Source organism: Odocoileus virginianus, chromosome 17, assembly GCF_023699985.2.
Source record: "Odocoileus virginianus isolate 20LAN1187 ecotype Illinois chromosome 17, Ovbor_1.2, whole genome shotgun sequence".
Classification (NCBI taxonomy): Eukaryota; Metazoa; Chordata; class Mammalia; order Artiodactyla; family Cervidae; genus Odocoileus; species Odocoileus virginianus.
In genome coordinates, this window is record NC_069690.1 from 29,651,548 (window position 1) to 29,673,536 (window position 21,989).

Here is a 21,989-nt window from a genome sequence, read left to right on the forward strand (position 1 = left end):
CAGACCCCTCTTTGGGGGGCCAATTGAGAGATTCAATACAGTGAGATCAGAACCCAGAAATGAGGGCCCTGAAGTCCAGTTACGGCTCTGCCGCAGCCAACTCCATCCCTGCAGACAACTCCATCATCAAGAAAACTTTAAGACTCAATAAATACTACATCTGTAATTGTCCTTGCAGCTTCAACGTGGGTCTCAATCTGCAGGATTCCCATTTTCACATCCTGAGACAAAACTCAAGGGAAAAACAGGAGGAGGGCATGTGTTGTCATGTTATACTGGATGTCATGAGGTTACATTTCATCTCTGACTCTAGTTAATTCGTGATTCCTTTACAAAATAAGGTTGGCTATAATATAAGCAGCATGATGATATCAGTTTTATTAATATTTTATGAATAGGTACCTGTCTGCTCTTTAATTTTGGAGCGCTGAGGTGGACCAAAGCTTTTGACATCTTTGTCTTATTTCTCCATCCTGAAATTACTAGAGCGGTTTAACTAGATGAGTCCTCCTTCATCAGAATGTAGAACAGGGATATTCGCAAGTTTCATTTGTAAGAAGGTAATGCTTTTTCCTTTTGAGAGAAAGGGGGTTTCTTTAGAAGTTAAAATTAGACGATTCAGCTGTATGATACTGAGAGTGGAATTGATTTGATGCTTGTGTCCGGCAGGCTGAAGACACCCTGAAGCGCAAGGCAAGAAGCAGGTCTGACCGTGCGGCCGTGGTGAAAATGCACATACTCCAAGGTAGGGTCGTCTGAAATCGCTAATCCAGTGCCTGTCAGGGAGACGGGAACGTGGGCCATCGTTCAAGGTTCTTTGTCTCTGCACTGTGGCCGAGTCTGCTTAGAAAGGAGCCACTTCCATTCTGAAGTGGGTTTTGAGCTGTCATCTCGTCATTAGAGGCCATGTAGATGGTCAAATCGAGAAGCCACACGGTGGCCCAGAAGGTACCATACTTGGGGTCCAATCTGAGCTGCACTACTGCTCAGCTTTCTGTGAGCACATAGGGAACATCCAACGTATATCAACTTCCTTTAGGATGTCCATCCTTCATACTAGTAATAAACGTTTAGTTTCAGAAGAGTTTCCCTGGTGGCTCAGCAGTAAAGAATCTGCCTGCAAAGCAGGAGTCTCAGGTTCGATCCCTGGGTTGGGAAGATCCCCTGGAGGAGGGCATGGCAACCCAGTCCAGTATTCTTGCCTGGAGAATCCCATGGACAGGGGAGCCTGGCGGGCTACAGTCCATGGGGTCACAAGAGTCGGACATGACTGAAGCAACTGTGCATGCAAGGCTTACAAAATGATGTTTACTGAGGAGACCAGAAAACAAAACGATATTCACAGTGGAATTCAGGAAAGCAAAGTATATACATAAATTGTATTTATAGTCAGATTCTATGATGAAAAGATAAAGACCTAACAATAACTACTGTGTAAATAATTAAGAAATATACCCAATTATTAAAAACAGTAGATTCTAAGTGGGGGAGGTTTCCCAATGCTTTCATTTCCTTTGCATAACTTTTTTTAGTATTTTCTACACTTACAGTAATATATATGTATCAGTTCAGTTCAGTTCAAAAAAGGAATGTTATCTGTTGCATCATTACCATCTTGAATTAAAATATCAGGCTATGAACCCCGAGAATCGGACACAACTGAGCAACTGAGCCCACATACACATTAATAGAACAGTGGTACTATGAGGTCTGGAAAGATCCCACCTTCTAAATTTTCAGAGTTGAGCAGAAAGCAGCAAAGTCTCATGGAACCCTAACTTCCGGTTCTGCTTTATTGCAGCAACTGGCCTTCAAGACTCTCTTCCATGTTCTTGCACGGAAATAAGTCAGAGCCTTGCCCAGAGAGGAATAAAGAGTGATTTAGAGTTTGTCAGTGATCTTTCTACCCTCCCAGTGATGAGAAACTGAGCTGCCTGTTGGGTATATTCATTTTTTAAAATCCCTGTTTAATTAAATAACCATTTCCCTCCAAAATTGTTTCTCTTTTACAACCAGATCAGGACATTTGAATCAGTTAGTATCACAATCTCAACAGGTCTGAAACCCTTAGAAGTCATGCTATCACTATTATTACAAGTGTCTGACTCTTTTGCAACCCCATGGACTGTAGCCCGCCAGGCTTCTCTATCCATGGGATTTCCCAGGCAAGAATACTGGAACGGGTTGCCCTTTCCTTCTCCAGGGGCTCTTCCCGACCCAGGGATCAAGCCTGCGTCTCCTGCACCTCCTATATTGCGGGCAGATTTTTTACCGCTGAGCCCCTAGGGAAGCCCCAGTTACAACAATAGATAATATTTACTGCCAGCTCATCATTGGCCAGGTAGTACCCAGGTCTCCTGCATTTCAGGCAGATTCTTTACCAGCTGAGCCACCGGGGAAGCGCATACAGACTGGATGGGCATGCAGATGCTGTCATTTAAAGTCAGTAAACGAGGCAGGCCCTGTGAACTCTTTGCTTACAGAATCAACAAATCGCACATTTCCCCCCAAAATCCTCACAAAGCCAGTTTCTCTAACTCTTCTATGCTCTTCAATTTGCCTTTATTTGGAAGTGTCTGGTCTTTGCTGCTAATTCATGTGAAATGAGGATGATTGCATCGAAAAATTATTAGGATGGTGGCGTACAATGTGTCAGAGTGTTTGGGTTACAGAAGCAAGAGACAGAATAAAAATAAAACCACAAAAATGACATCAAATTCTAGATCCAGTCCTCTTGATTTTAACCCCTCAGCCTCCACTGCAGAGAGATCAGTTCCGACTGCCCAGATGAAGCTGAAAAGAGCCCGTCTCGCAGATGACCTCAACGAAAAGATTGCTCTCCGGCCAGGGCCGCTGGAGCTGGTGGAGAAGAACATACTCCCTGTGGACTCCGCTGTGAAAGAGGCCATTAAAGGTAATTAGCACCAATGGCAGGCTTCCTCCATGCTGGGATCTGAAAGCAGCCCTGGCTCTGAAGTGCTGGGGTCCTGGGGGTGAAGGCGGCTCACTAAGCAAGAGTCTATCCATGGGTAACTGTTCCAGAATGTTCCCAGAAATCCCAGGAATGAGGAAGAATTCCCAGCCATCCCCCTCCAATGTCAGGTTGACATAGACCAGGGTGGTTCTGGTCAAGCAGGTCAGAACGTCTCCCCCATGGGGATCCATCACTCGAGTCATGGTGCGCCTTGGGTCCCTCTTTTAAAGGGGTGGAGACTGGCAGAACAGAAAGGGCCCTGGACCTGAGTGGGAAGAACTGGGCGCTAAGCCCAGTTTGGGCTCTGTGGGCTGAGAAGTGTTGGTTACGCAGTTGTGTCTGACTCTTTGCTTCCCCATGGACTATAGCCCGCCAGGCTCCTCTGTCCAGGGAATTCTCCAGACAAGAATACTGGAGTGGATAGCCATTCCCTTCTCCAGGGGATCTTCCCAACCCAGGGATCAAACCCAGGTCTCCTACATTGGAAGCAGATTCCTTACTGTCTGAGCTACCAGGGAAGCCCCCCCCCCCAAATAAATATATATATATATTTATTTAAAATATACATTTAAATATATATATTTAAAAAGCTGATCCTCTGTCACGAATATTACACATCCTTTTATCAACATGTCCTATACCTTTTTTGTTTGTTTTGTTTCTGTTCTTTGTCTTTTGATTTTCTATGTAGTATATTTTACCTGTAGCAGTTTTTAATTTCTGTATAGTTCAATCTCTTAAACTTTTTCTTTGGGTTTCTGAATGTTATTGCTTACTGAAAACACTTCTTACCTCAAGAATGGAGTTATTCACCTGTTCTGTTTTCTAACATGTTTATACTTCATTTTTATATTTCAGTCTTTATGCTGAAATATGAAAGTACTTATACTTTTATATATGAGAGTGCATGGTTTAAGAGACAAGGTCTGGTTTTCTTTTTTCCACAATTTTAGCGGTTTATTTATGATGTGTCTTGATCTCTTGTCTTCACAAGGCTCTTTTACATTGGCCTGATTTTTCTCATGTTTCTTGGCTACTCTTACAAGTTTCTGGTTGGTGAAATTTAGGATCAGTTTCTCATATGCCAACTTCAATCCTGTGAGAATGTTGTTCAGGATTGCAGTGAATTTATAGGCCAAGTTATGGTGAATTCATATGTTTAAATTATATGAATTGTTCTGAGGCAAAAAGGTAGTATCTCTTTTCACCTTCACAAGCCTTTTTTAAAAAATTTCCCCTGGTAAGGTTTTCAAAAATAAATTCGTATCAGTTATTGCTTGCCTCTGGGAAACCTATTAATTTTGCACATTTATTTTGTAACTGGGGTGCTTGAAGATTTTCTTAATAGTTCCAGTAGTTTCTCATTTTATCTTAAATTGTTTGGATATATAATCACATCATCTGCGAATAATGAAGATGCGCCTTCTGCTTCGTTCCTCCTTTCTGTCTGGAAGTGCTGGCTAGTAGTTGAAAAGAAACATCATAAATTGCAAAATATCATTTTAAGTTACATGCAGTATATGCATAGCACAAATTATATATAATTTTGTATATTTTATTTATAAATTACCTATTTGTATTTGTAAATGATATATAAATGATAACAATAGAGTGTATTATACAAGTCAAATATATCTTTTATTATACATAAAATATACAGGTGTGTATCTAACCTATAAAATTATATGTATGAATTATATAAAGCACATATAATTTATATAACTTCACATTATGCAGTTTTATTATATAATTTAATAATTATTGATATATTACATAGAAGAAAATTATTATTATTGCTACATTGCTAGTGCTTCAAAAACAGTATTATAATGTTATATATTGGATTGGCCAAAAAGTTAGTCAGTTTTATTTGTGATGTTGATGATAACACTTTTATTTGATTCAGTCTTCCTTGGGAATTTCTCTAGTCATTCACCTCTAAATATGATACTGACTTTTGCCATAAACAGATATTCTAAGGAAGTGTTTGTTCTAGTCCATTATTAAGAGTAGCTTTTAAGATGGATGCTTAGTTTTTAAAATGCTTTCCACATTCATGAAAAGATGACCATCTGAGTTTCTCTCTCTCTTCTAGGAATGTGGTACTACTGTCTTTCTTAATCATCCTTGTATTTCTGGAAATAAATCCTACACGGATATTTTTCCCCTAGAAATTGCTAGAATTTTATTTGTGAATTTTACATCTCTTTTGTTATTAGTTGGGATAACAGAAGCTGCTAACCAAACCACAAAATTTCAGCTGCTTAACAATAGACATTTATTTCTTATTTATAAATGATCAAAAGCTATTCATCAGAGAGGGTTTTCTTCTATGGCAAGCCTTTCAGGCACACAGACTCCTCTGGTCTTGCTACTCCATCATTCCCTAGCACAGAGGCAGCAAACTTAAAGAGCTAGATAGTAAGCAAGCTCTCCAAGCTGTCACAACGACTCAGCTCAGCCATCGTAGTGGACGAGGAGCCGCAGGCAATACATAAACAAATGGGCATGGCTGTGTTCCAATAAAGCTTTATTTACAAACAGACAGCAGGCTCACCAGCTACAAATTTGCAAACCTGTGCCCTGCAGCCTTATCATCCTCCAAATCTAGCCAGAGAAGAGAAAAGAAAGGAATAGCAGTTTCACAGAAACATCACTATACTATGGAAGAGGGAGGGGGATGTAAATTTTGATGAATAGCTTTTGATCAAGAACCTGAACAAGAGTCAAGATGTGGGCACAGAAAAAAATAGCATCTGAGAGGCACTTGATATGCATTGTTTGATACTGGTAGAATGTGTCAGCATGGACAAAAAAAGAGTCACAGATGACCAACCGTGGTTTCCCTGTTGGTCAGCTGGTTAAATGGGAGCCATGTATCAAGATGGGAACTGTGAGCAGAGGAGCAGATCAGGGGGGAGAGGATGAATTCCTGTTTCATGTTGGATCTGAGGGATCCACAGGAACTTGAGGGGCAGGGGTTCAGTAAGCAGGGGTTTCTACCAAACTAGACTGCAGAAGAAAGTCTTGGCCTAGAGCTAAAGACTTAGAAGACTATGGGAATTTAAACTGATGGACTTGCTAAGAGATCCCTTTCATGCATTCATTTCTTCATTTAATGATTATGGAGCATCTTCTGTGTGTCAGGCACTATTCCAAGTGTTTGCAATATATTAATGAACAAAACCTACAAAAATGTCTGATCTAGCAGAGCTTATATTCTAGTACAGGAGACATAGATGATCAGCAAAACCTGTGAATAATTATGTATCCTAATAAAAAGTGATAAATGGTGTGAAAATAGAAGTTGTGCAGGGTAGAGAGTGCCCAGTAGAGGGTGGTTGGGTGGATGGAACGAAGTATAAAAAGTGAAGAAAATAATGTATAAACAGAGGTAGGGGTCTGTGAAGAATAAAGAGAAGGAAAAGCTAGAGAAAAAGGTGGTGGAGGTTGACCTCACCCAGGGAAGCCCCATGTGTCAGCCTGTTCAGCAGCAATCTTTCAACGTGCATGAATTTCTACCAGCAAGGCAATGGCATCTTCAGTTCAGTCTCTCAGTCATGTCCAACTCTTTGCAACCCCATGGACTGCAGCACACCAGGCTTCCCTGTCCATCACCAACTCCCAGAGCTTACTCAAATTCTTGTCCATCGAGTCAGTGATGCCATCGAACCAGCTCATCCTCTGTCATCCCCTTCTCCTCCCGCCTTCAATCTTTCCCAGCATCAGGGTCTTTTCAAATGAGTGGCATCTCATGACATGTCATCTATCTTATGACATGTCATAGGGACAGAGGAAGCTTCCCAGAGACAAGCTGTAGAAATAGCCCTCTGAGTAACCCTTCCAATGGCACTGGTAGTCCCCACCCATCTCCTGGCTGTCACTTCTCTGGATCTCATCCTCCACCCTCAGCAAAGCAGCGACTCAGGGTGATGGTTTTCTGTGTATTGTTCTCCTGGCCTCTGTGTATTTTCCCTCCTTGGACCACGCACCTTTCCAGATGTGTTTATATTTTCCAGCTCCCTCCACAGCTGTGCATCTGTGTTTCTGCCAATCCCAGAGTGAAACGCTCACTGTCTTCCTCCCCGCTCCCCGACCCAGGTTTTATTCAAGACCAATTTTTCTTCAACACGAAGATGAAATAAAGTAGAACATCTCGCAAGGAGGCTGTTGACAGAGAACCAGCCCCCACTGTGGGGTTTTTCTTCTCCTTGGCAGCTGTCCCCACCCTTGCTCTCAGCTGAGTGTCTAGCAAATCTTTCCACCTACACCTTCCTCTCCTTTGAGATGCCAGCCAACCATCACTCTTCCAGCCTGCAGGTGTATTTTCTGAGTCAGGCAGAAGTTTACAGATTCCAGCTGGAGGAAACTTAGGCTTGTGTGGGCTATAGTGATATGATGTGAAAGAAAAGGGGGCTTGGTTTTTATGTTCTTTTTTATTCGTTTTGTTTTTTATGTTCTTTTTGGTTTGTTTTGTTTTTTAATTTATTTGTTTTTAGTTGGAGGATAATTGCTTTACAATACTGTGTTGTTTTCTGCCACACATCATCATGAATCAGCCAAAGGTGTACATATGCCCCCCGCTCCTGAACCCTCCTCCCACCTCCTTCCCCATCCCGCCCCTCTAGGGCGTCACAGAGCATTGGCTTTGGGTTCCCCGCATCATACAGCAAATTCCCACTGGCGATCTATTTTACATATGGTAACGTGTATGTTTCCGTGCTGCTCTCTCAATTCGCCCCACCTTCTCCTCCCCTCACTGTGTCCACAAGTCTGTTCTCTGTGTCTGCGTCTCCATTGCTGCCCTGCAGATAAGTTCACCAGTACCATCCTTCTAGAGCCACATATATGCATCAATATACAATATTTGTTTTTCTCTTTCTGACTTATTTCACTCTATGTAATTGGTTCTAGGTTCATCCACCTCGTTAGAACTGACTCAAACGCGTTCCTTTTTAATGGCTGAGTAATATTCCATTGTATATGTGCCCCACAGCTTCTTTATCCACTCATCTGTTGATGGACATCTAGGTTGTTTCCATGTCCTAGCTATGGTAAATACCAGGCTTTCTGATTTTACTGACACAGAAGGAGACTTGGGGCTGCCTCATGGCTACATCTCATAGCCTGAACCTGTTTTCCTGTTTCTCCTACTTAGAAAACCACCAACAGCCTCTCTCTCTCTTAGGCCAGAACACTGAATGCAACAAATATGACATGATGAGGGAGTGATAACTTGCGAGACCTGAAGTTGTACACTGGAGTTGAGCCTGACTTTGTTCTGCTTATGTATGGTCATTGTCACTTCACACTCTCAGTTTGGAGAGCTCTCCTCCAAGCTTGTTAATCCTCTCTCTGGTCATCTGAGTATCTCCTTCACTGCCAGAGCATCCCTTAGCTACCAAGGAAGCTGTTATTGTCCAGAGGCCTGGCTTCTGCTTGAGGAATGGAGGACCCCGGCTGGCTTTCCCAGCTATTTAGACAATAAAAGGGTCCTGGGGTCCTGTTCCAGTGAGCAAGCTCCTCCACCCTAAAGTGTCCTCATCTTTTCCTTGGATTGAGCCAGGCTTCCCACCTGAATGCCTGAATTCATTTTTTCAGCTCTTTAAAAAAAAAATTGAACCTGCAATTCAGTATGAAAAGAAAGTGAAATTCACTCAGTCAGTCACACCTGATTCTTTGCGACCCCATGGACTGTAGCCCTCCATGGACTGTAGCTCCTCTGTCCATGGGATTCTCCAGGCATGAATACTGGAGTGGGTAGCCATTCCTTTCTCCAGGGGATCTTCCTGACCCAGGGATCGAACCTGGGTCTCCTGTATTGCAGGTGGATTCTTTCATGATCTGAACCACCAGTGAAGCCTGATTCAGAATATACAGCCCCACTTTCAAAGATGAAGTCATTCTTTCTATCACTGTAACCTTTCAACATAGGAAGCAACATTTCTGTCCCTGGGGGATGGCCCAGAAATCATCCATTTACAAGTGTCATGTACATTTTTCTAAAAGATCCTACGATAGTCTTAGCTCACTTATAACCCCAAGGCTAAGACTTTATAATAAAACAAAACAAAAATTCTTGTTTACTAGAAATCCAGTCATTCTTCAGACTCTCTGGAAGTCTCAACACTCTCTAATCATTAATTTTGAAGGCAAATAGACACTAACCATGGCCCGTAAACCAGCTGGCGGGGTCATTTGTTTGGCAAAATTTTCTCATGACCAGAATCTATCATTCCATAATGAGAAAGGATTTCCAAAGTGCAAATGATCCGTGGGGGAAAGAAACATGTGATAAATACTTTTCTGAGGAAGATTCTAGGAAAGGTGGTGGGAAAAGAGAACCAGGAAGCCGGTAGCTTAGGGGGTCGGGGAGGTCAGGGAGGAAAGTTAGGGTGTTCTAAGATGACGGTAATGTATCTTTACCCACCTAACAATCTTCTTTGTCCCTGGAGAATTGGTTTCAATAGTTGATACAGGACAAGTGTTGATGCAGCTTATCTGTTTTTTCCCAACTCCTGTAGTCCTTAGCATCAGGGTCTTAGCATCAGAGACTTAAAGTGAATTTCTCTTTTTTTTCTTTTTAAACTTTTTATTTTGCGTTGGAATATAGCCAGTTAACAATGTTGTAATAGGTTCAGGTAGACAGCAAAGGGATTCGGCCATACACATACATATAATGAATATGTATACTGTAATTTGTATGTACGTAAAGAGTCAGACACAACTGAGTGACTAAGCACATGGCATGGCACATAGAAAGGAAGGTGTTGGTCGCTCAGCCATGTCCTACTCTTTGCAACCCCATGCATTGTAGCCTGCCAGGGTCCTCTCTCCATGGGTTTTCCTAGGCAAGAATCTTCCTGACTCAGGGATGGAACCTGAGTCTGCCACATTGCAGGCAGATTCTCGACCATCTGAGTCACCAGGGAAGTCCCTGGGTCAGGAAGATCCCCTGGAGGAGGGCATGGCAACCCACTCCAGTGTTCTTGCCTGAAGAATCCCATGGACAGAGGAGCCTGCTGGACCACAGTCCATGGGGTCACAAAGGGTCGGACACAGCTGAGCCACTAACACTTTCATTTTCATGTATATACATTTTCATGTATATATATTCTCCCCCAATAAAGTCAGTTTCTAAAGTGCCAGGAATTTGAGGTAAAAGAATGCTTCTTGTTCCTCCGAAGTCCCACATCCACATAATTCTCTTCCTGAAGCCATCTGACCCCCTTCAAGAGCTGTGGGCTCCACAGTCTTTGTTGGACAGTTCAATCAGTCTCCTCCAGACTGTAGTATCCTAGTGTATAGGAAACTCTTTAGGCGGGAGCTGCATTTAAACTAGCTACTGGCACCTGACTACCTCCTCCCTCAGGAAATGGATTTGGCTTCCACCTCTTCCAGGAGGATGTTAGGAGAAGGTCTGACCAAGAATTAAAATAGCTGTCATGGTGCACCGCTCAGGCTTGCATACAGATAAGCGAGTGAGGTTCGTTCTCACGTTCCACCCCCTGCATTCCAGCCCCTGGTGTGGATCCAGAGGAAAGGTAACCAGGGCCCTGACTATCTTACTGTAATCTCGGAATTTTAAATGTTTACACAGAGGAAAGTCCAACTGACTCATTCATCTAATCACTTCCGAGAGAGAGAGAGAGAGAGAGAGAGAGAAAGGGGGGTGGGGGTGCGCCAAGGGGCCAGACTGAGATCCCCAAGAGGCCAGGCCCGGAGACAACCCTGTGGGCATAGCTGGGGGGTGATGTCAGGACTTCCCGAAGCGGGTCCTTGTCATCACACAGCCCGACGTGTCTCCAGGGACAATAGCCAGCGCCCTACACTCCAGCAGCTCCCAGCGAGCCCCAGGAGATTGGAGCAGGGGCCCTGGGTCACAACACGGAGCCGTGTCCCTGCAGCAGCCAGATAAGGTGACCTCTGTCCCTCTTCACGGAGCCTGGCCTGAACCAGGCAGGAGAGGGGGAGTGCACAGCCTTTCCCTCGTGCTCTGGGGAAGGTCTGCTTCGCTTTCCCAGAATGAACCTCTCAGTGTTCCTGGCTCCAGAGTTGTGCTGACTTTTGCACAGCTAACCACAGGATCAACTGCCTCTTGGGTGGTCTTCTTTACAATTTTTGATCATGGTGAACTTGAGACAAACAGACACTTCTATCAAAACCAATAATAACAACAACAACAGCTAGAAATGATTGGACGCTTGTGTGTCAGGAACCTTGTGAATAACATAAAACATATGTCAAGCTCAATGCTTTTTTTAATTGTAAGAAAGCTATCTCATTGATTTTATAAAAGACCTATTTATTAATTTGGCTGCCCTGGATATTAGTTGTTGCATGCTGGTCTTCCCAGGTGGTGCTAGTGGTAAAGAATTTGCCTGCAATGCAGGAGACATAACAGACATGTGTTTGATCCCTGGGTCAGGAAAATCCCCTGGAGGAGGGCTTGGCAAACCACTCCAGTATTCTTGCCTGGAGAATCCCATGGACAGAGGAGCCTGGTGGGCTACAGCCCATGGGGTCGCAAAGAGTCAGACACGACTGAGTGACTCACTCAGGGTCAGAGTGGAAAGGACGTGCTGATTTAGGATCATGGCATTGGGGCCCCACAGTCCTCCCACGCCTTCCCTGAGACGATGGCAACAAGACTGTCGTGATCCCCTGGCTCCTTTATTTTCACAGTCAGGGAGTCACATTCATTCCCTCAGGTCTCAAAAGCTCACGTAAAAGATGTCATGAAGGATGGAGCTGTCCTTAGCCCACATGTGCATAAAAAGGGGCACAGCTGATTCCTATGCCATCAGCACCCCCTCACCCATGTTCCCGGAACAACACACATCTGACAACCTCCCTGGAGGAAAACTGATTTTGCCACCCTCTCTGCTGGGTTTCTGAGCATCCAAAGGCTGGACCTGCAGTCTTAGCTCAATCTCTAGAGAACTGGGGCCAGCCTGGACCTTGTGATGACCGCCTCTACGAAACAGGGATGAGAGATTGCAGTCCTTACTCCGACTTCCTGGGCCATTCTGAAGCCAAACACAAGTTGACCGTTTCTGTTACTGCTGCCACTGCTAAGTGGACTGCTGATCTGAGCTACTATCTTTTATGTGTGTGTGGGGGTGGGGGGGAGTTGTTTGTTTTTTAATGTTTGTTTATTTGGCTGAGCCGGGCCTTAGTTGCACACAGGCTGTTCGATCTTTGTTGCAGCGTGAGGGATCTTTCTCATTGTGGCATGTGAGACCTAGTTCCCTGACCAGGGATCGAGCCCAGGACCCCACATTGGGAGCATGGAGTCGTAGCCACTGGACCATGAGGGAAATCGCACAAACTACTATTTTCATCATTTGTTATCTTTCCACTTAAAATCATTGAAGGGGAGTAGTCAGGGGGTAAGAGAAATTTTCTCTCTTTTTCCATCCCCACCCTTCTTATGATATTTCTACATGAGTTAGAACCCTTGGACAACCTTGTGGTTTAATTAGTTCACTCTCATTTGTATGAATTTCAGATGTGATACTCTTCTGTGGGGTGGGGGGCGGGGGTGGGGGGCAGGGAGGCAGGGGGTGAATTCTTTGCCTCGTGAAGGGTCAGATCACACAAACAAGATCCGAAGTGGGGAGGGAATATAAGATGCTAAAGCTTGGCCATCAAGGGTCCTATTGGGCAGAGGAGGCTGACTGCCCCCGTGGGCTGGCACAGTCAGTGCTGGGCTCTCTGAGTTGGTGTGTGCTCAGGCCATGTGCCAAGTAAACCCCTACAAAATGCTGTAATTTCTGGGGTTCATTCAGTTGCTCAGTCGTGTCCGACTCTTTGTGACCCCATGGACTGCAGCACACCAGGCTCCCTGGTCTATCACCGACTCCTAGAGCTTGCTCAAACTCATATCCATCAAGTCGGTGATGCCATCCAACCATCTCATCCTCTGTCATCCCCTTCTCCTCCTGCTCTCAATCTTTCCCAGCATCAGGGTCTTTTCTAATGAGTCAGTTCTTTGCATCAGGTGCCCAAAATATTGGAGCTTCAACTTAAGCATCAGCCCTTCCAGTGAATATTTAGGACTGATTTCCTTTAGGATTGACTGGTTTGATTTCCTTGCTGTCCGAGGGACTCTCAAGAGTCTTCTCCAACTGTTCAAAAGTATCAATTCTTCAGCACTCAGCCTTCTTTATGGTCCAACTCACATCTGTACATGACTACTGGAAAGACCATAGTTTTGACTAGACAGACCTTTGTTGCAAAGTAATGTCTCTGCTTTTTAATTTGCTATCTAAGTTCTTCATAATTTTTCTTCCAAGAAGTAAGCGTCTTTTAATTTTATGGCTGCAGTCACCATCTGCAGTGATTTTGGAGCCCCCCAAAATAAAGTCTGTCCCTGTTTCCTTTGTTTCCTCATCTATTTGCCATGAAGTGATGGGACTGGATACCATGATCTTCATTTTTTGAATGTTGAGCTTTAAGCCAGTGAGAAAGGCTTAATACCCACCCAACCCCAACTCCTATGCCCAGCTGGCCCTGAATAACACATGTCATCTTTTAAACAGGGACAAAGCCTTCCTTAAAAAAGATATATGTATCTATTTACTTCCTTGGCTGTGCTGTGTCCTGTTTGTGGCACATGAGATCTCCCGTCTTTGTGGCAGGTCTTTTAGTTGTGGCACGCGGGATCTAGTTCCTTGACCAGGGATCGAACCCAGGGCCCCTGCATTAGGAGTGCAGAGTCTTAGCCACTGAACCACCAGGGAAGTCCCAGGACAAAGCCTTTACTTAATTCCACAAATAGAAGTAGGAGTTGAAATGCCAGTGAAAGCCTGGTTTCTAAAGTAAAGAAATTAACAGGTTGAGTTACAATGGAAGCATATTCATAGAGGCTTCCGGAAGGACCTGCCTGGGAAGATCACACAATCCCCTGGAGAAAGGGAAAACAGTATAAAAATTCCTTCACATTGTGTGAAAACAACAAATTGAGCTTATTTGCAGAGCCCAGGGTTTGCTATGAGAAAAGAAGGGAGAGTATGAGCTAACTCTGGACCCTTAAAATAGAGGGTGTGGGCAAGGGTGAGGTAGTCTGAGACTACCTCAGGGTGTGGGAGAGAAAAGTGACTTCGTGATTGCAAAGAAAGAGTGGACATTTGTGCAAATGAGTCGGTTTCTGATGCACATATAAAAAGTACTGGCATGTATTTATTTCAGATGATACATGAACAGATGTTTTATATTCTTCTCTGCACGTTTCCATTATTTCAAATTTTTATAGATGCAAATAAGGGCCCTTTGGGAAATAAAAGTTGAAAACTAAAAGTTCCTATTAAGACAATTGAATACTGTGTAGCTGTTACCAAAAAACTGAGGCCGATCTCTATGTGTTCACATACAAAGATCTCCAAGAAGCACTGTGGAGTTAAAAAAAATTAAAAAAAAAAAAGCAAGTTTCAGAATGGTCTATTTCACCCAGTCCTAACTGAATGAAATGCTTTTTAAATCCGTGTGTATCTTGCTATATGGATAGAATTAAATCCGGAAGAAAAAATAAAGCATTAACGCAAGTGGGATTATTATATACCTTGTTATGTTCATTTCATACGATACAAATTTTTATAAGTAAAAACTACTTTTATAATCATAGAAAAGTGACATTGAGTTTTATAAGTAATCCTGGAAGCTGAGAAGCAGCAGTGCTGGTCCCCTAGCCTTTCCAGATTAGCAGGCTGCCCAGCGACTGGAGTTCTCACCGGCTCTGTGCGTGTCCGGCCTCGCTCCTGACTTGACGCTTGCGTGTCTGAGTGGGGGTCCGGGACTCATGCCAGCAGCCGTGGCGATGACAAGCCCCAAACCACGTTTGTTCCATTACTTCCAGCTTCTTTCCAATCTCACCGGTGAGAGCTCCTCTGTCTTATCTGCTCAGAGCTTGAGTCAAAAGTTCTTGTCAGTGTGATTGCAGAACACCGGACTGGAAAACTTGCTGATAATACATAAATTCCTTTCCAAGAGCTGTGCCTGCAAGCAGGTCAGGAGGGCTCTGTGGCCTCGGCACATTTTGTACTCTGCGCTTGGATAATAAGAGAGGAGATCTGGCAACTGAGAAATGGGAGGGACATTCAAGGATGTCACCACAGTCCCATCTGGTCTGGTAACCCCACTTCCCAAGCCCAGGCCTGGGTTCCCCTCCCGACACCACACAGGCTGCTGGGGAAGAATCTGAACATGTGCGAGTCTCTGGGGATTTCCAAAATAGACACAAAGATAAGAGGAATAACAACAAAATCCAAAGAATAAAAAAAAATAATAAAGATCATGCTCCAGTTTCTGAGACACATTTATGGCTTTTTATAAACAGATATGTGTTTGTTGAATGGGGCTTCAGTACACCCTGGTGACATTAGCCCTCTTTTGACTTTAAGAAATTTAAATTTAGGAGCTCCCCTGGCTTATCCTTAATAGCAAAGTTTGTAAAACATTTCGTGCTGGGTGCCTGATTTGTATTTGAACACGATGCAAATGGCACTCTGTCACATCAACTTTCACCTCTAATCGTAAAGCCCAAGGGAGACAGGGGGCCTTCTCCTCCAGTGACACATATTCTTTCCTTCATCTTCCCTGATTTAGCTTCAGAAAGATAGGGGTTCACATAACAAAATGTGCAGGAATGGATCAACACTAAGTAAAGGTTGACAGGAGATGATAGACCTTTAGTATGTCACTCATTCCTCCCTGCCAAACATGCCACTTTTATAAATGTAAGTCCCCCTATACGGAGTAAATAGAGGAGAGACCACATCATTTTAAATATACCTTTACTCTTACCTTGGGCTTCCCTGGTAGCTCTGGTAATAAAGAATCTACGTGCAGTGCTGGAGACCTGGGTTCCTTGAGCTGGGAGCTCTGAAGGCAGCGGGTAGTGCTCCGGATGGGGGTGACACCTGGAAGCGTGTCTGCTGACCCAGTCTTGGCTTCCCCTCCCTCAGGGAACCAGGTGACTTTCTCCAAGTCGGCCGATGCATTTGCCTTTGAGGAGGACAGCAGCAGCGAGGGGCTTTCTCCGGATCAGACTCGAGGGGAAGACCTCCAGGGCTCAGCAGGATCCCCCCCAGACACAAAAGCTACGGAGACCCCTGTGGCAGGTCCTCGCGGGACAGTCCAGGTAAACAAACCCCTCTTCCAGCCTGCTCGTCTCTTCAGTCTTGAAATCATGGCTGCTGTGGTGGGTTTAGCATAGAGATGTTTCTTTAGACCCAGAGATGTCTCTTCACGACACATCGTCCTGTTGCTAATTCTCACGGTGTTCAGTTCAGGGTTCTGTGTGTGAGGGCAGGAGCTTCCAGAAAACACCAAGAGAGAGAGAGTCCCTGGAAATATGTCCTGCAACTTACATTTTCAGTATCTACTTGGCTAAGTAGATGTCTTTTATCTCCGTTTTTGCAGACAAGGTAAAAATGAGGCTCCCCAAGATTTGGCAGTCAGTGGACAGTCTCCTGGAGAGAAGGGGCCACTGCAGGACTGGTTTCAAAGCCAGCAGTCCTTCCTGTGATTGAGCTGCCACTGCAGGATCGGGGGAGAAGGAGTAGGAGGTGCTGCTGGTAGTTGTTCAGTTGCTAAGTCGCATCCAACTCTTTGTGATCCCAAGGACTGCAGCACGCCAGACTCCTCTGTCCTTCACTGTCTCCAGGAGTTTGCTCAAATTCATGTCCACTGAGTCAGTGATGCTATTTCATTCATCTCATCCTCTGCTGCCCGCTTGTCCTCCTGCCCTCAATCTTTCCCAGCATCGGAATCTTTTCCAATGAGTTGGCTCTTCACATCAGGTGACCAAGAATTAGAGCTTCATCTTTAGCATCAGTCCTTCCAATGAATATTCAGGGTTTATTTACTTTAGGATTGACTGGTTTGACCTTCTTGCCATCCAAGAGACTCTTAAGAGTCTTCTCTAGCACCACAATGGGAAAGCAGATTCTTTGGCACTTGGTCTTCTTTATGATCCAAGTCTCACATCCGTCCTTGACTACTGGAAAAACTGATTGGCTGAAAAGCAGGAGCCCCAAGCTGCTCTCGCCTTTAGCAGGCGTCCACCCACCAAATCCTGCAAGGGCTGCCTCCAGCCCCAACCCAAACATAGCACTCCCCTCTTTCTGAACAAATCCACAGACTGTCCAGACATGATAAAAATATGTTGCAAATACTATTCAAAGCACATTTATAAAGAGCAGGATGATAGCTGTCAACAGCTACTGCCATGATTAAGCACTAGCTATGTACCAGGACCAGTGATAGGCACCTTGCAGGTGTTTTCTGTCAGATGTTACAGAGAAGGAAATGAGTTGGTGAGGCTGAGTAATGTGTGGCCCCAGGAGCACCACAGACCACCCCCTCCCCCAATCTCTGGAGCGTCCCTTCTAGAGGCCACATCCAGTCTTGATGGCACTCCCCTCTGCCTGGCAGGATTGTATTTCTGGAGCCCCCAGAGAAGATGAGTGTGAATGTCCGCACAGGAGGGAGAGGAGGGGTCACACTCGTGTGACAGCAAGATGTGAATCTTCCACCACATCCCGGCTCTGGAGAGAACCCTCCACCCTCAGCCCCTTCCCTTCAGGAAGATCTCACTCCTCTTGGCCTCACAGGAATTGTTCAATGACTTGAAATCAGATACTCTCTCTCTCTCTCTCTTTCTCTCTCTCTCTCTCTCTCTCTCTCTATATATATATATATATATTGCATATTTTTATTAACATGTATTATTTTACATGGGGCTTCCCTGGTAGCTCAGTGGTAAAGAACCTGCCTGCCAATGTAGGAGACAAAAGTGATTCGGGTTTAATCCCTGGGTCAGGAAGATCCCCTGGAGAAGGAAATGGTAACCCATTCCAGTATTCTTGCCTGGGAAACATCATGGACAAAGGAGCCTGGTGGGCTATAGTCCCTGAGGTCGAAAAAGAGTTGGACACAGCTTAACAACTGAGCATGCATTATTTTATGTATTTTAATTATCTATATTGATATCTTATATCTTATTTTTATTATATATAGATATTTTATATCTGTGTGCACTTTTAAGTTTTTAATTGAGGTATAATGGCATCTAACATTGTATTAATTTAAAGTGTTCACCACAACTGTTTGATACCATATATGTCATGAAATACACAATGTATACAGTATATACAATATCAGATGTAGGACATAATTGTTGGATATTATATCTACTGTATATATTGTGAAATATAACATACGCATGTGATGTATAATAATATATGTGTGAATTATATGTGTATTTCACAATATATATGATAGATACAATATATCATCATGTATATTGTGAAATGATCACCAGGATAATTCTAGTTAGCATCCATCTTCATGTATAGTTACAAATTTTCTTTCTAGTGATGAGAGTCTTTAAAATCTACTCTCTTAGGAACTTTCAAAGAGACCATGCAGTCTTGTTAACTGTGGTCACCATGCTGAACATAATACCCCCAGGATTTATTTATTGTATTTGTGTGTGTATTAGAAGCTCAAACTTCCAACTCTTTGCAACCCCATGGACTATAGCCTGCCAGGCTCCTCAGTCCATGGAATGCTCCAGGCAAGAATATTGGAGTGGGTTGCCATTTCCTTTTCCAGAGGGTCTTCCCAACCCAGGGATTGAACCTGGGTCTCCTACATTGCAGGTAGATTCTTTACTGCTGAGCTACCAGGGAAGCCCGATTTATTGTATAGCTGGATGTTTGTACTTAAACCCATATTAGTTGAAAACATTTTTAAACTGTAAAGCATGGAGGGATCAGAGACAGTTTCAGGAGTTATTTACCATGACGCTCTCTCCTGAAACTGCACTGTTACCGGTCATTGTCAGGCCCCTCTTCACTCCATCAGGGCAAATTCAAGGCTGCCAGGAGGAAATGTGGAATGAAAAGGAGACAGAAGACAGAAAAAGCAGAGCCAAAGAGCTGCATGCTTATTGTGCAAGAGTTTGTAATCAAAGCATTCTTTCTTCCCTGCATCCCGAGCTTCTTTGCAGCCCAGCGTCTTTGATAACATCAAATAGTACATCGGGCCATTTGTATTCTTATTTCTCTGATAGTAAATTCCTCAGCTTCTGATTTAAAGATGTTTTGGGAAGAAGACACACACTTTTCTTTTTCACCCTTGAAGTGGGGAAGAAGTGAATGAGCACTGAGCAGTGTCAGGCAAAATGCAAAAATCATTTTACATCCGTTAACCCGGCAGCCTCAAGTGATAGATGAGGGCATGGGCTCTGAGAGAAAAGGATGCTCCAAACCTTTGATACGTGCCCAGGCAAAGACTGGGCAGCTCAGGGGCCTTTCCTCAAAGTCACGGCATAGGATTGTGGGAGAGGAAGAGGATGCTGTGTTCATTTCTGCATCCTCTGCGGGTGGGAACGTGCCTCTCATTAAGGTCTTCCTGATGCTGCACCCATGCACACACATATTTATATACACAGACATTCACACAGACACACATGTATGCACACAGAGACACACACGCAAAGGAATGTATATACATACACATATGCACACATACATTACAGAGGCATACACAGAGACATATACACAGATACAGAGACACACGTACACACAAATACCTACACACTTTCCTTCCATTTGCCAACCCCCTTCTCATCTAGCCTTTTCATTGTCCTAACTTTCCCCCAAAGTTCCTCCACTCATTCCTCCCACTTCCTCTCTTTTTCAATCCCACTGTCAATTCCAGCATGTAGACCTGACTGCAAGTAGGTGGATCCTGCCCACAGGGTGACCAGATGTCCCAGTTCACCTAGCCCAAGCCAGTTCTACACCTGTTGGATGGGATGATTGTTTATCATGTTTGCTTTCTCTCTTAAAAAGGGTCCTCAGTTGGTTGACAAATCATGTACCTGACTCTCCACCCCCAGGGACAGAGCCTGAGGTTTTCCTCAGATAAGAAGCTGGGATTAACACAGCAGACCTGGGGGGTGAGGGTGGGCGCCTCCACTGCAACATTTCCGTGTCACAGTTTCTACTCCTGCATCCTAATCAGGCTCAAATTTGGATTTTCAGGATCCAGAAAATGAGAGGAGTGACTCAGCCCCACAACCCGGCAACCAGCCAGACCCGGGCAAGCAGGGGCTTGGCTCCCTGGGCAACCCCATCCCTGTGCACACAGCCGTAAAGGTAGGATGGACCAGCCTCCACGCCCGCCCGAGCATGCCGCTCACGGGCCACTGTGGGGCGGGGTGTGCTGAGTCAGGTCTGGCAACGGGGAGAGTCATGTGACCGATGGATGGATTCAGTCCACTGGGAGCATCGCTAGACAGGGGTTGAGAAGTGGGCCGTCAGTGTACGTGGACCAAGGCGCTCTTGCCCATCAGGGGTCTTCCCCACCGAAGAGAAGCATCTATCGCTCCTTTCTTCGGGCTCACAGTTCAGCCAGCAGGTTCCTGACTTGAAAACCTCCAGTAGCTTAGCCTAGAGACAGATACTGACTGCAATGCACACAGGATTTGCACGCGCCTTAACACAGGTATAGAGCAGGGGCTTTTACACAAGGGAGGCCAGCCTGACAGCCTTGCCTAAAGTAAAACCTCCGTCATTCAAGCCAGTCTCCCTGTGGACATAAAGATGAAGGGAGGGCTTATATTAGCAAGAGGCACAGAATAAGCAGGATCGCGTAGTTTGGTTTTAATTTTCTCAGTGTCATATCTAACAGTTCACAAAGTATTTTCTCCTCAGTTAACTGGTAGTCATTTGACTTTTTTTCATAATATTTTATCCCAAATAACTTCCCATTGATTTGGGGGCATATTAATATTTTCTCAGTTCTAAAGCTGGCACTTAATGCTGAGATGATTCTTAAGAAATACTTTTAAAAGCTTGTAAATTGAGTAAGAATCAGTGTTAAAGTAATGGCCCTGCCACCCCCTCCACTGCATATACACAAGAGTCGTTTTCTTTTTTTTTTTTTATTTGTTTATTTATGGCTGTGCCGGTCATCATGCTGATGGGCTTTTCTCTAGTTGCAGAGAGTGGGAACTACTCTCTAGTTGCAGTGGGTGGGCTTCTCATCGCTGTGGCTTCTCCTGGTGCAGAGCGCGGGCTCTAGGGCGCTCGGGCTTCAGTAGTTGTGCCTCACAGGCTCTAGAGCACAGGCTCAATAGCTGTGGTCCTCAGGCTTAGTTGCTGTGGGATCTTCCTGGATCAGGGATCAAACCCGTGTTTCCTGCACTGGCAGCCAGATTATTTACCACGGAGCCACCAGGAAGCCCACAAAACTAGTTTTCATGTTCTGAATGGATGGCAGGCATTTCTAATTCCCAGGGAAGCTCCCCAGACTGCAGTGGCCTAAACCCAGCCTACAATCCACTCTTCCCTGGTGGATCAGCTGGTAAAGAATCCACCCGCCAACGCAGGAGACACCAGGAGACCTAGGTTCAATCCCTGGGTTGGGAAGGTTTCCTGGAGAAGGGAACCCACTCCAGAATTCTGACCTGGAGAATTCCATGGACTTGTCCATGGAGTCACAAAGAGTCGGACATGACTGAGCGACTTTCACTTCACAATCCACTCAGCTCAACAGCTTTGAAATTATGTGGCTATTGGTGAATTTTGTTCATTACAGGTGGAGGGAGGAAACATATTGATTTGGGAGCACATTAATATGATTCAGTGATTTCCACCATTGGGAGCAAAGAGAAATTGTATTAATATTTCTACTGAAGTGTTTAAATTTTGCCTAATGCAAATGAGTTGGAAAAGACCCTGATGCTGGGAGAGATTGAAGGCAGGAGGAGAAGGGGACAACAGAGGATGAGATGTTTGGATGGCATCACTGACTCGATAGACATGAGTTTGAGTAAGCTCCGGGAGTTGGTGATGGACAAGGAGGCCTGGCGTGCTGCAGTCCATGGGGTCGCAAGGAGTCAGATGCAACTGAGCGACTGAACTTAGCTGAATGCAAATGAGCCAAGCCTTCAGCCTCTTCATACTAAGAAAGTGTAGTAATAGTCCTGAGAAAGGACAAT

At 44.5% G+C, this 21,989-nt stretch overlaps 1 protein-coding gene and 1 non-coding gene across 4 annotated transcripts in view; one reads left to right on the plus strand and one right to left on the minus strand.

The window, feature by feature from the left end:
• The window catches only part of MYOCD (myocardin), an 84,560-nt gene that overhangs the window by 41,299 nt on the left and 21,272 nt on the right, over positions 1-21,989 (plus strand). For all 3 annotated transcript variants that reach the window (XM_070479124.1, XM_070479125.1, XM_070479126.1), the window contains 4 exons: positions 670-745; positions 2,753-2,914; positions 15,940-16,115; positions 20,029-20,142. In XM_070479124.1, the coding sequence (XP_070335225.1) occupies positions 670-745; positions 2,753-2,914; positions 15,940-16,115; positions 20,029-20,142 (528 nt within the window). The remainder of the gene's footprint in view (positions 1-669; positions 746-2,752; positions 2,915-15,939; positions 16,116-20,028; positions 20,143-21,989) is intronic.
• TRNAR-CCU (transfer RNA arginine (anticodon CCU)) lies at positions 13,647-13,719 on the minus strand. Its single transcript has one exon. It is a non-coding gene; the product is annotated as a tRNA-Arg (tRNA).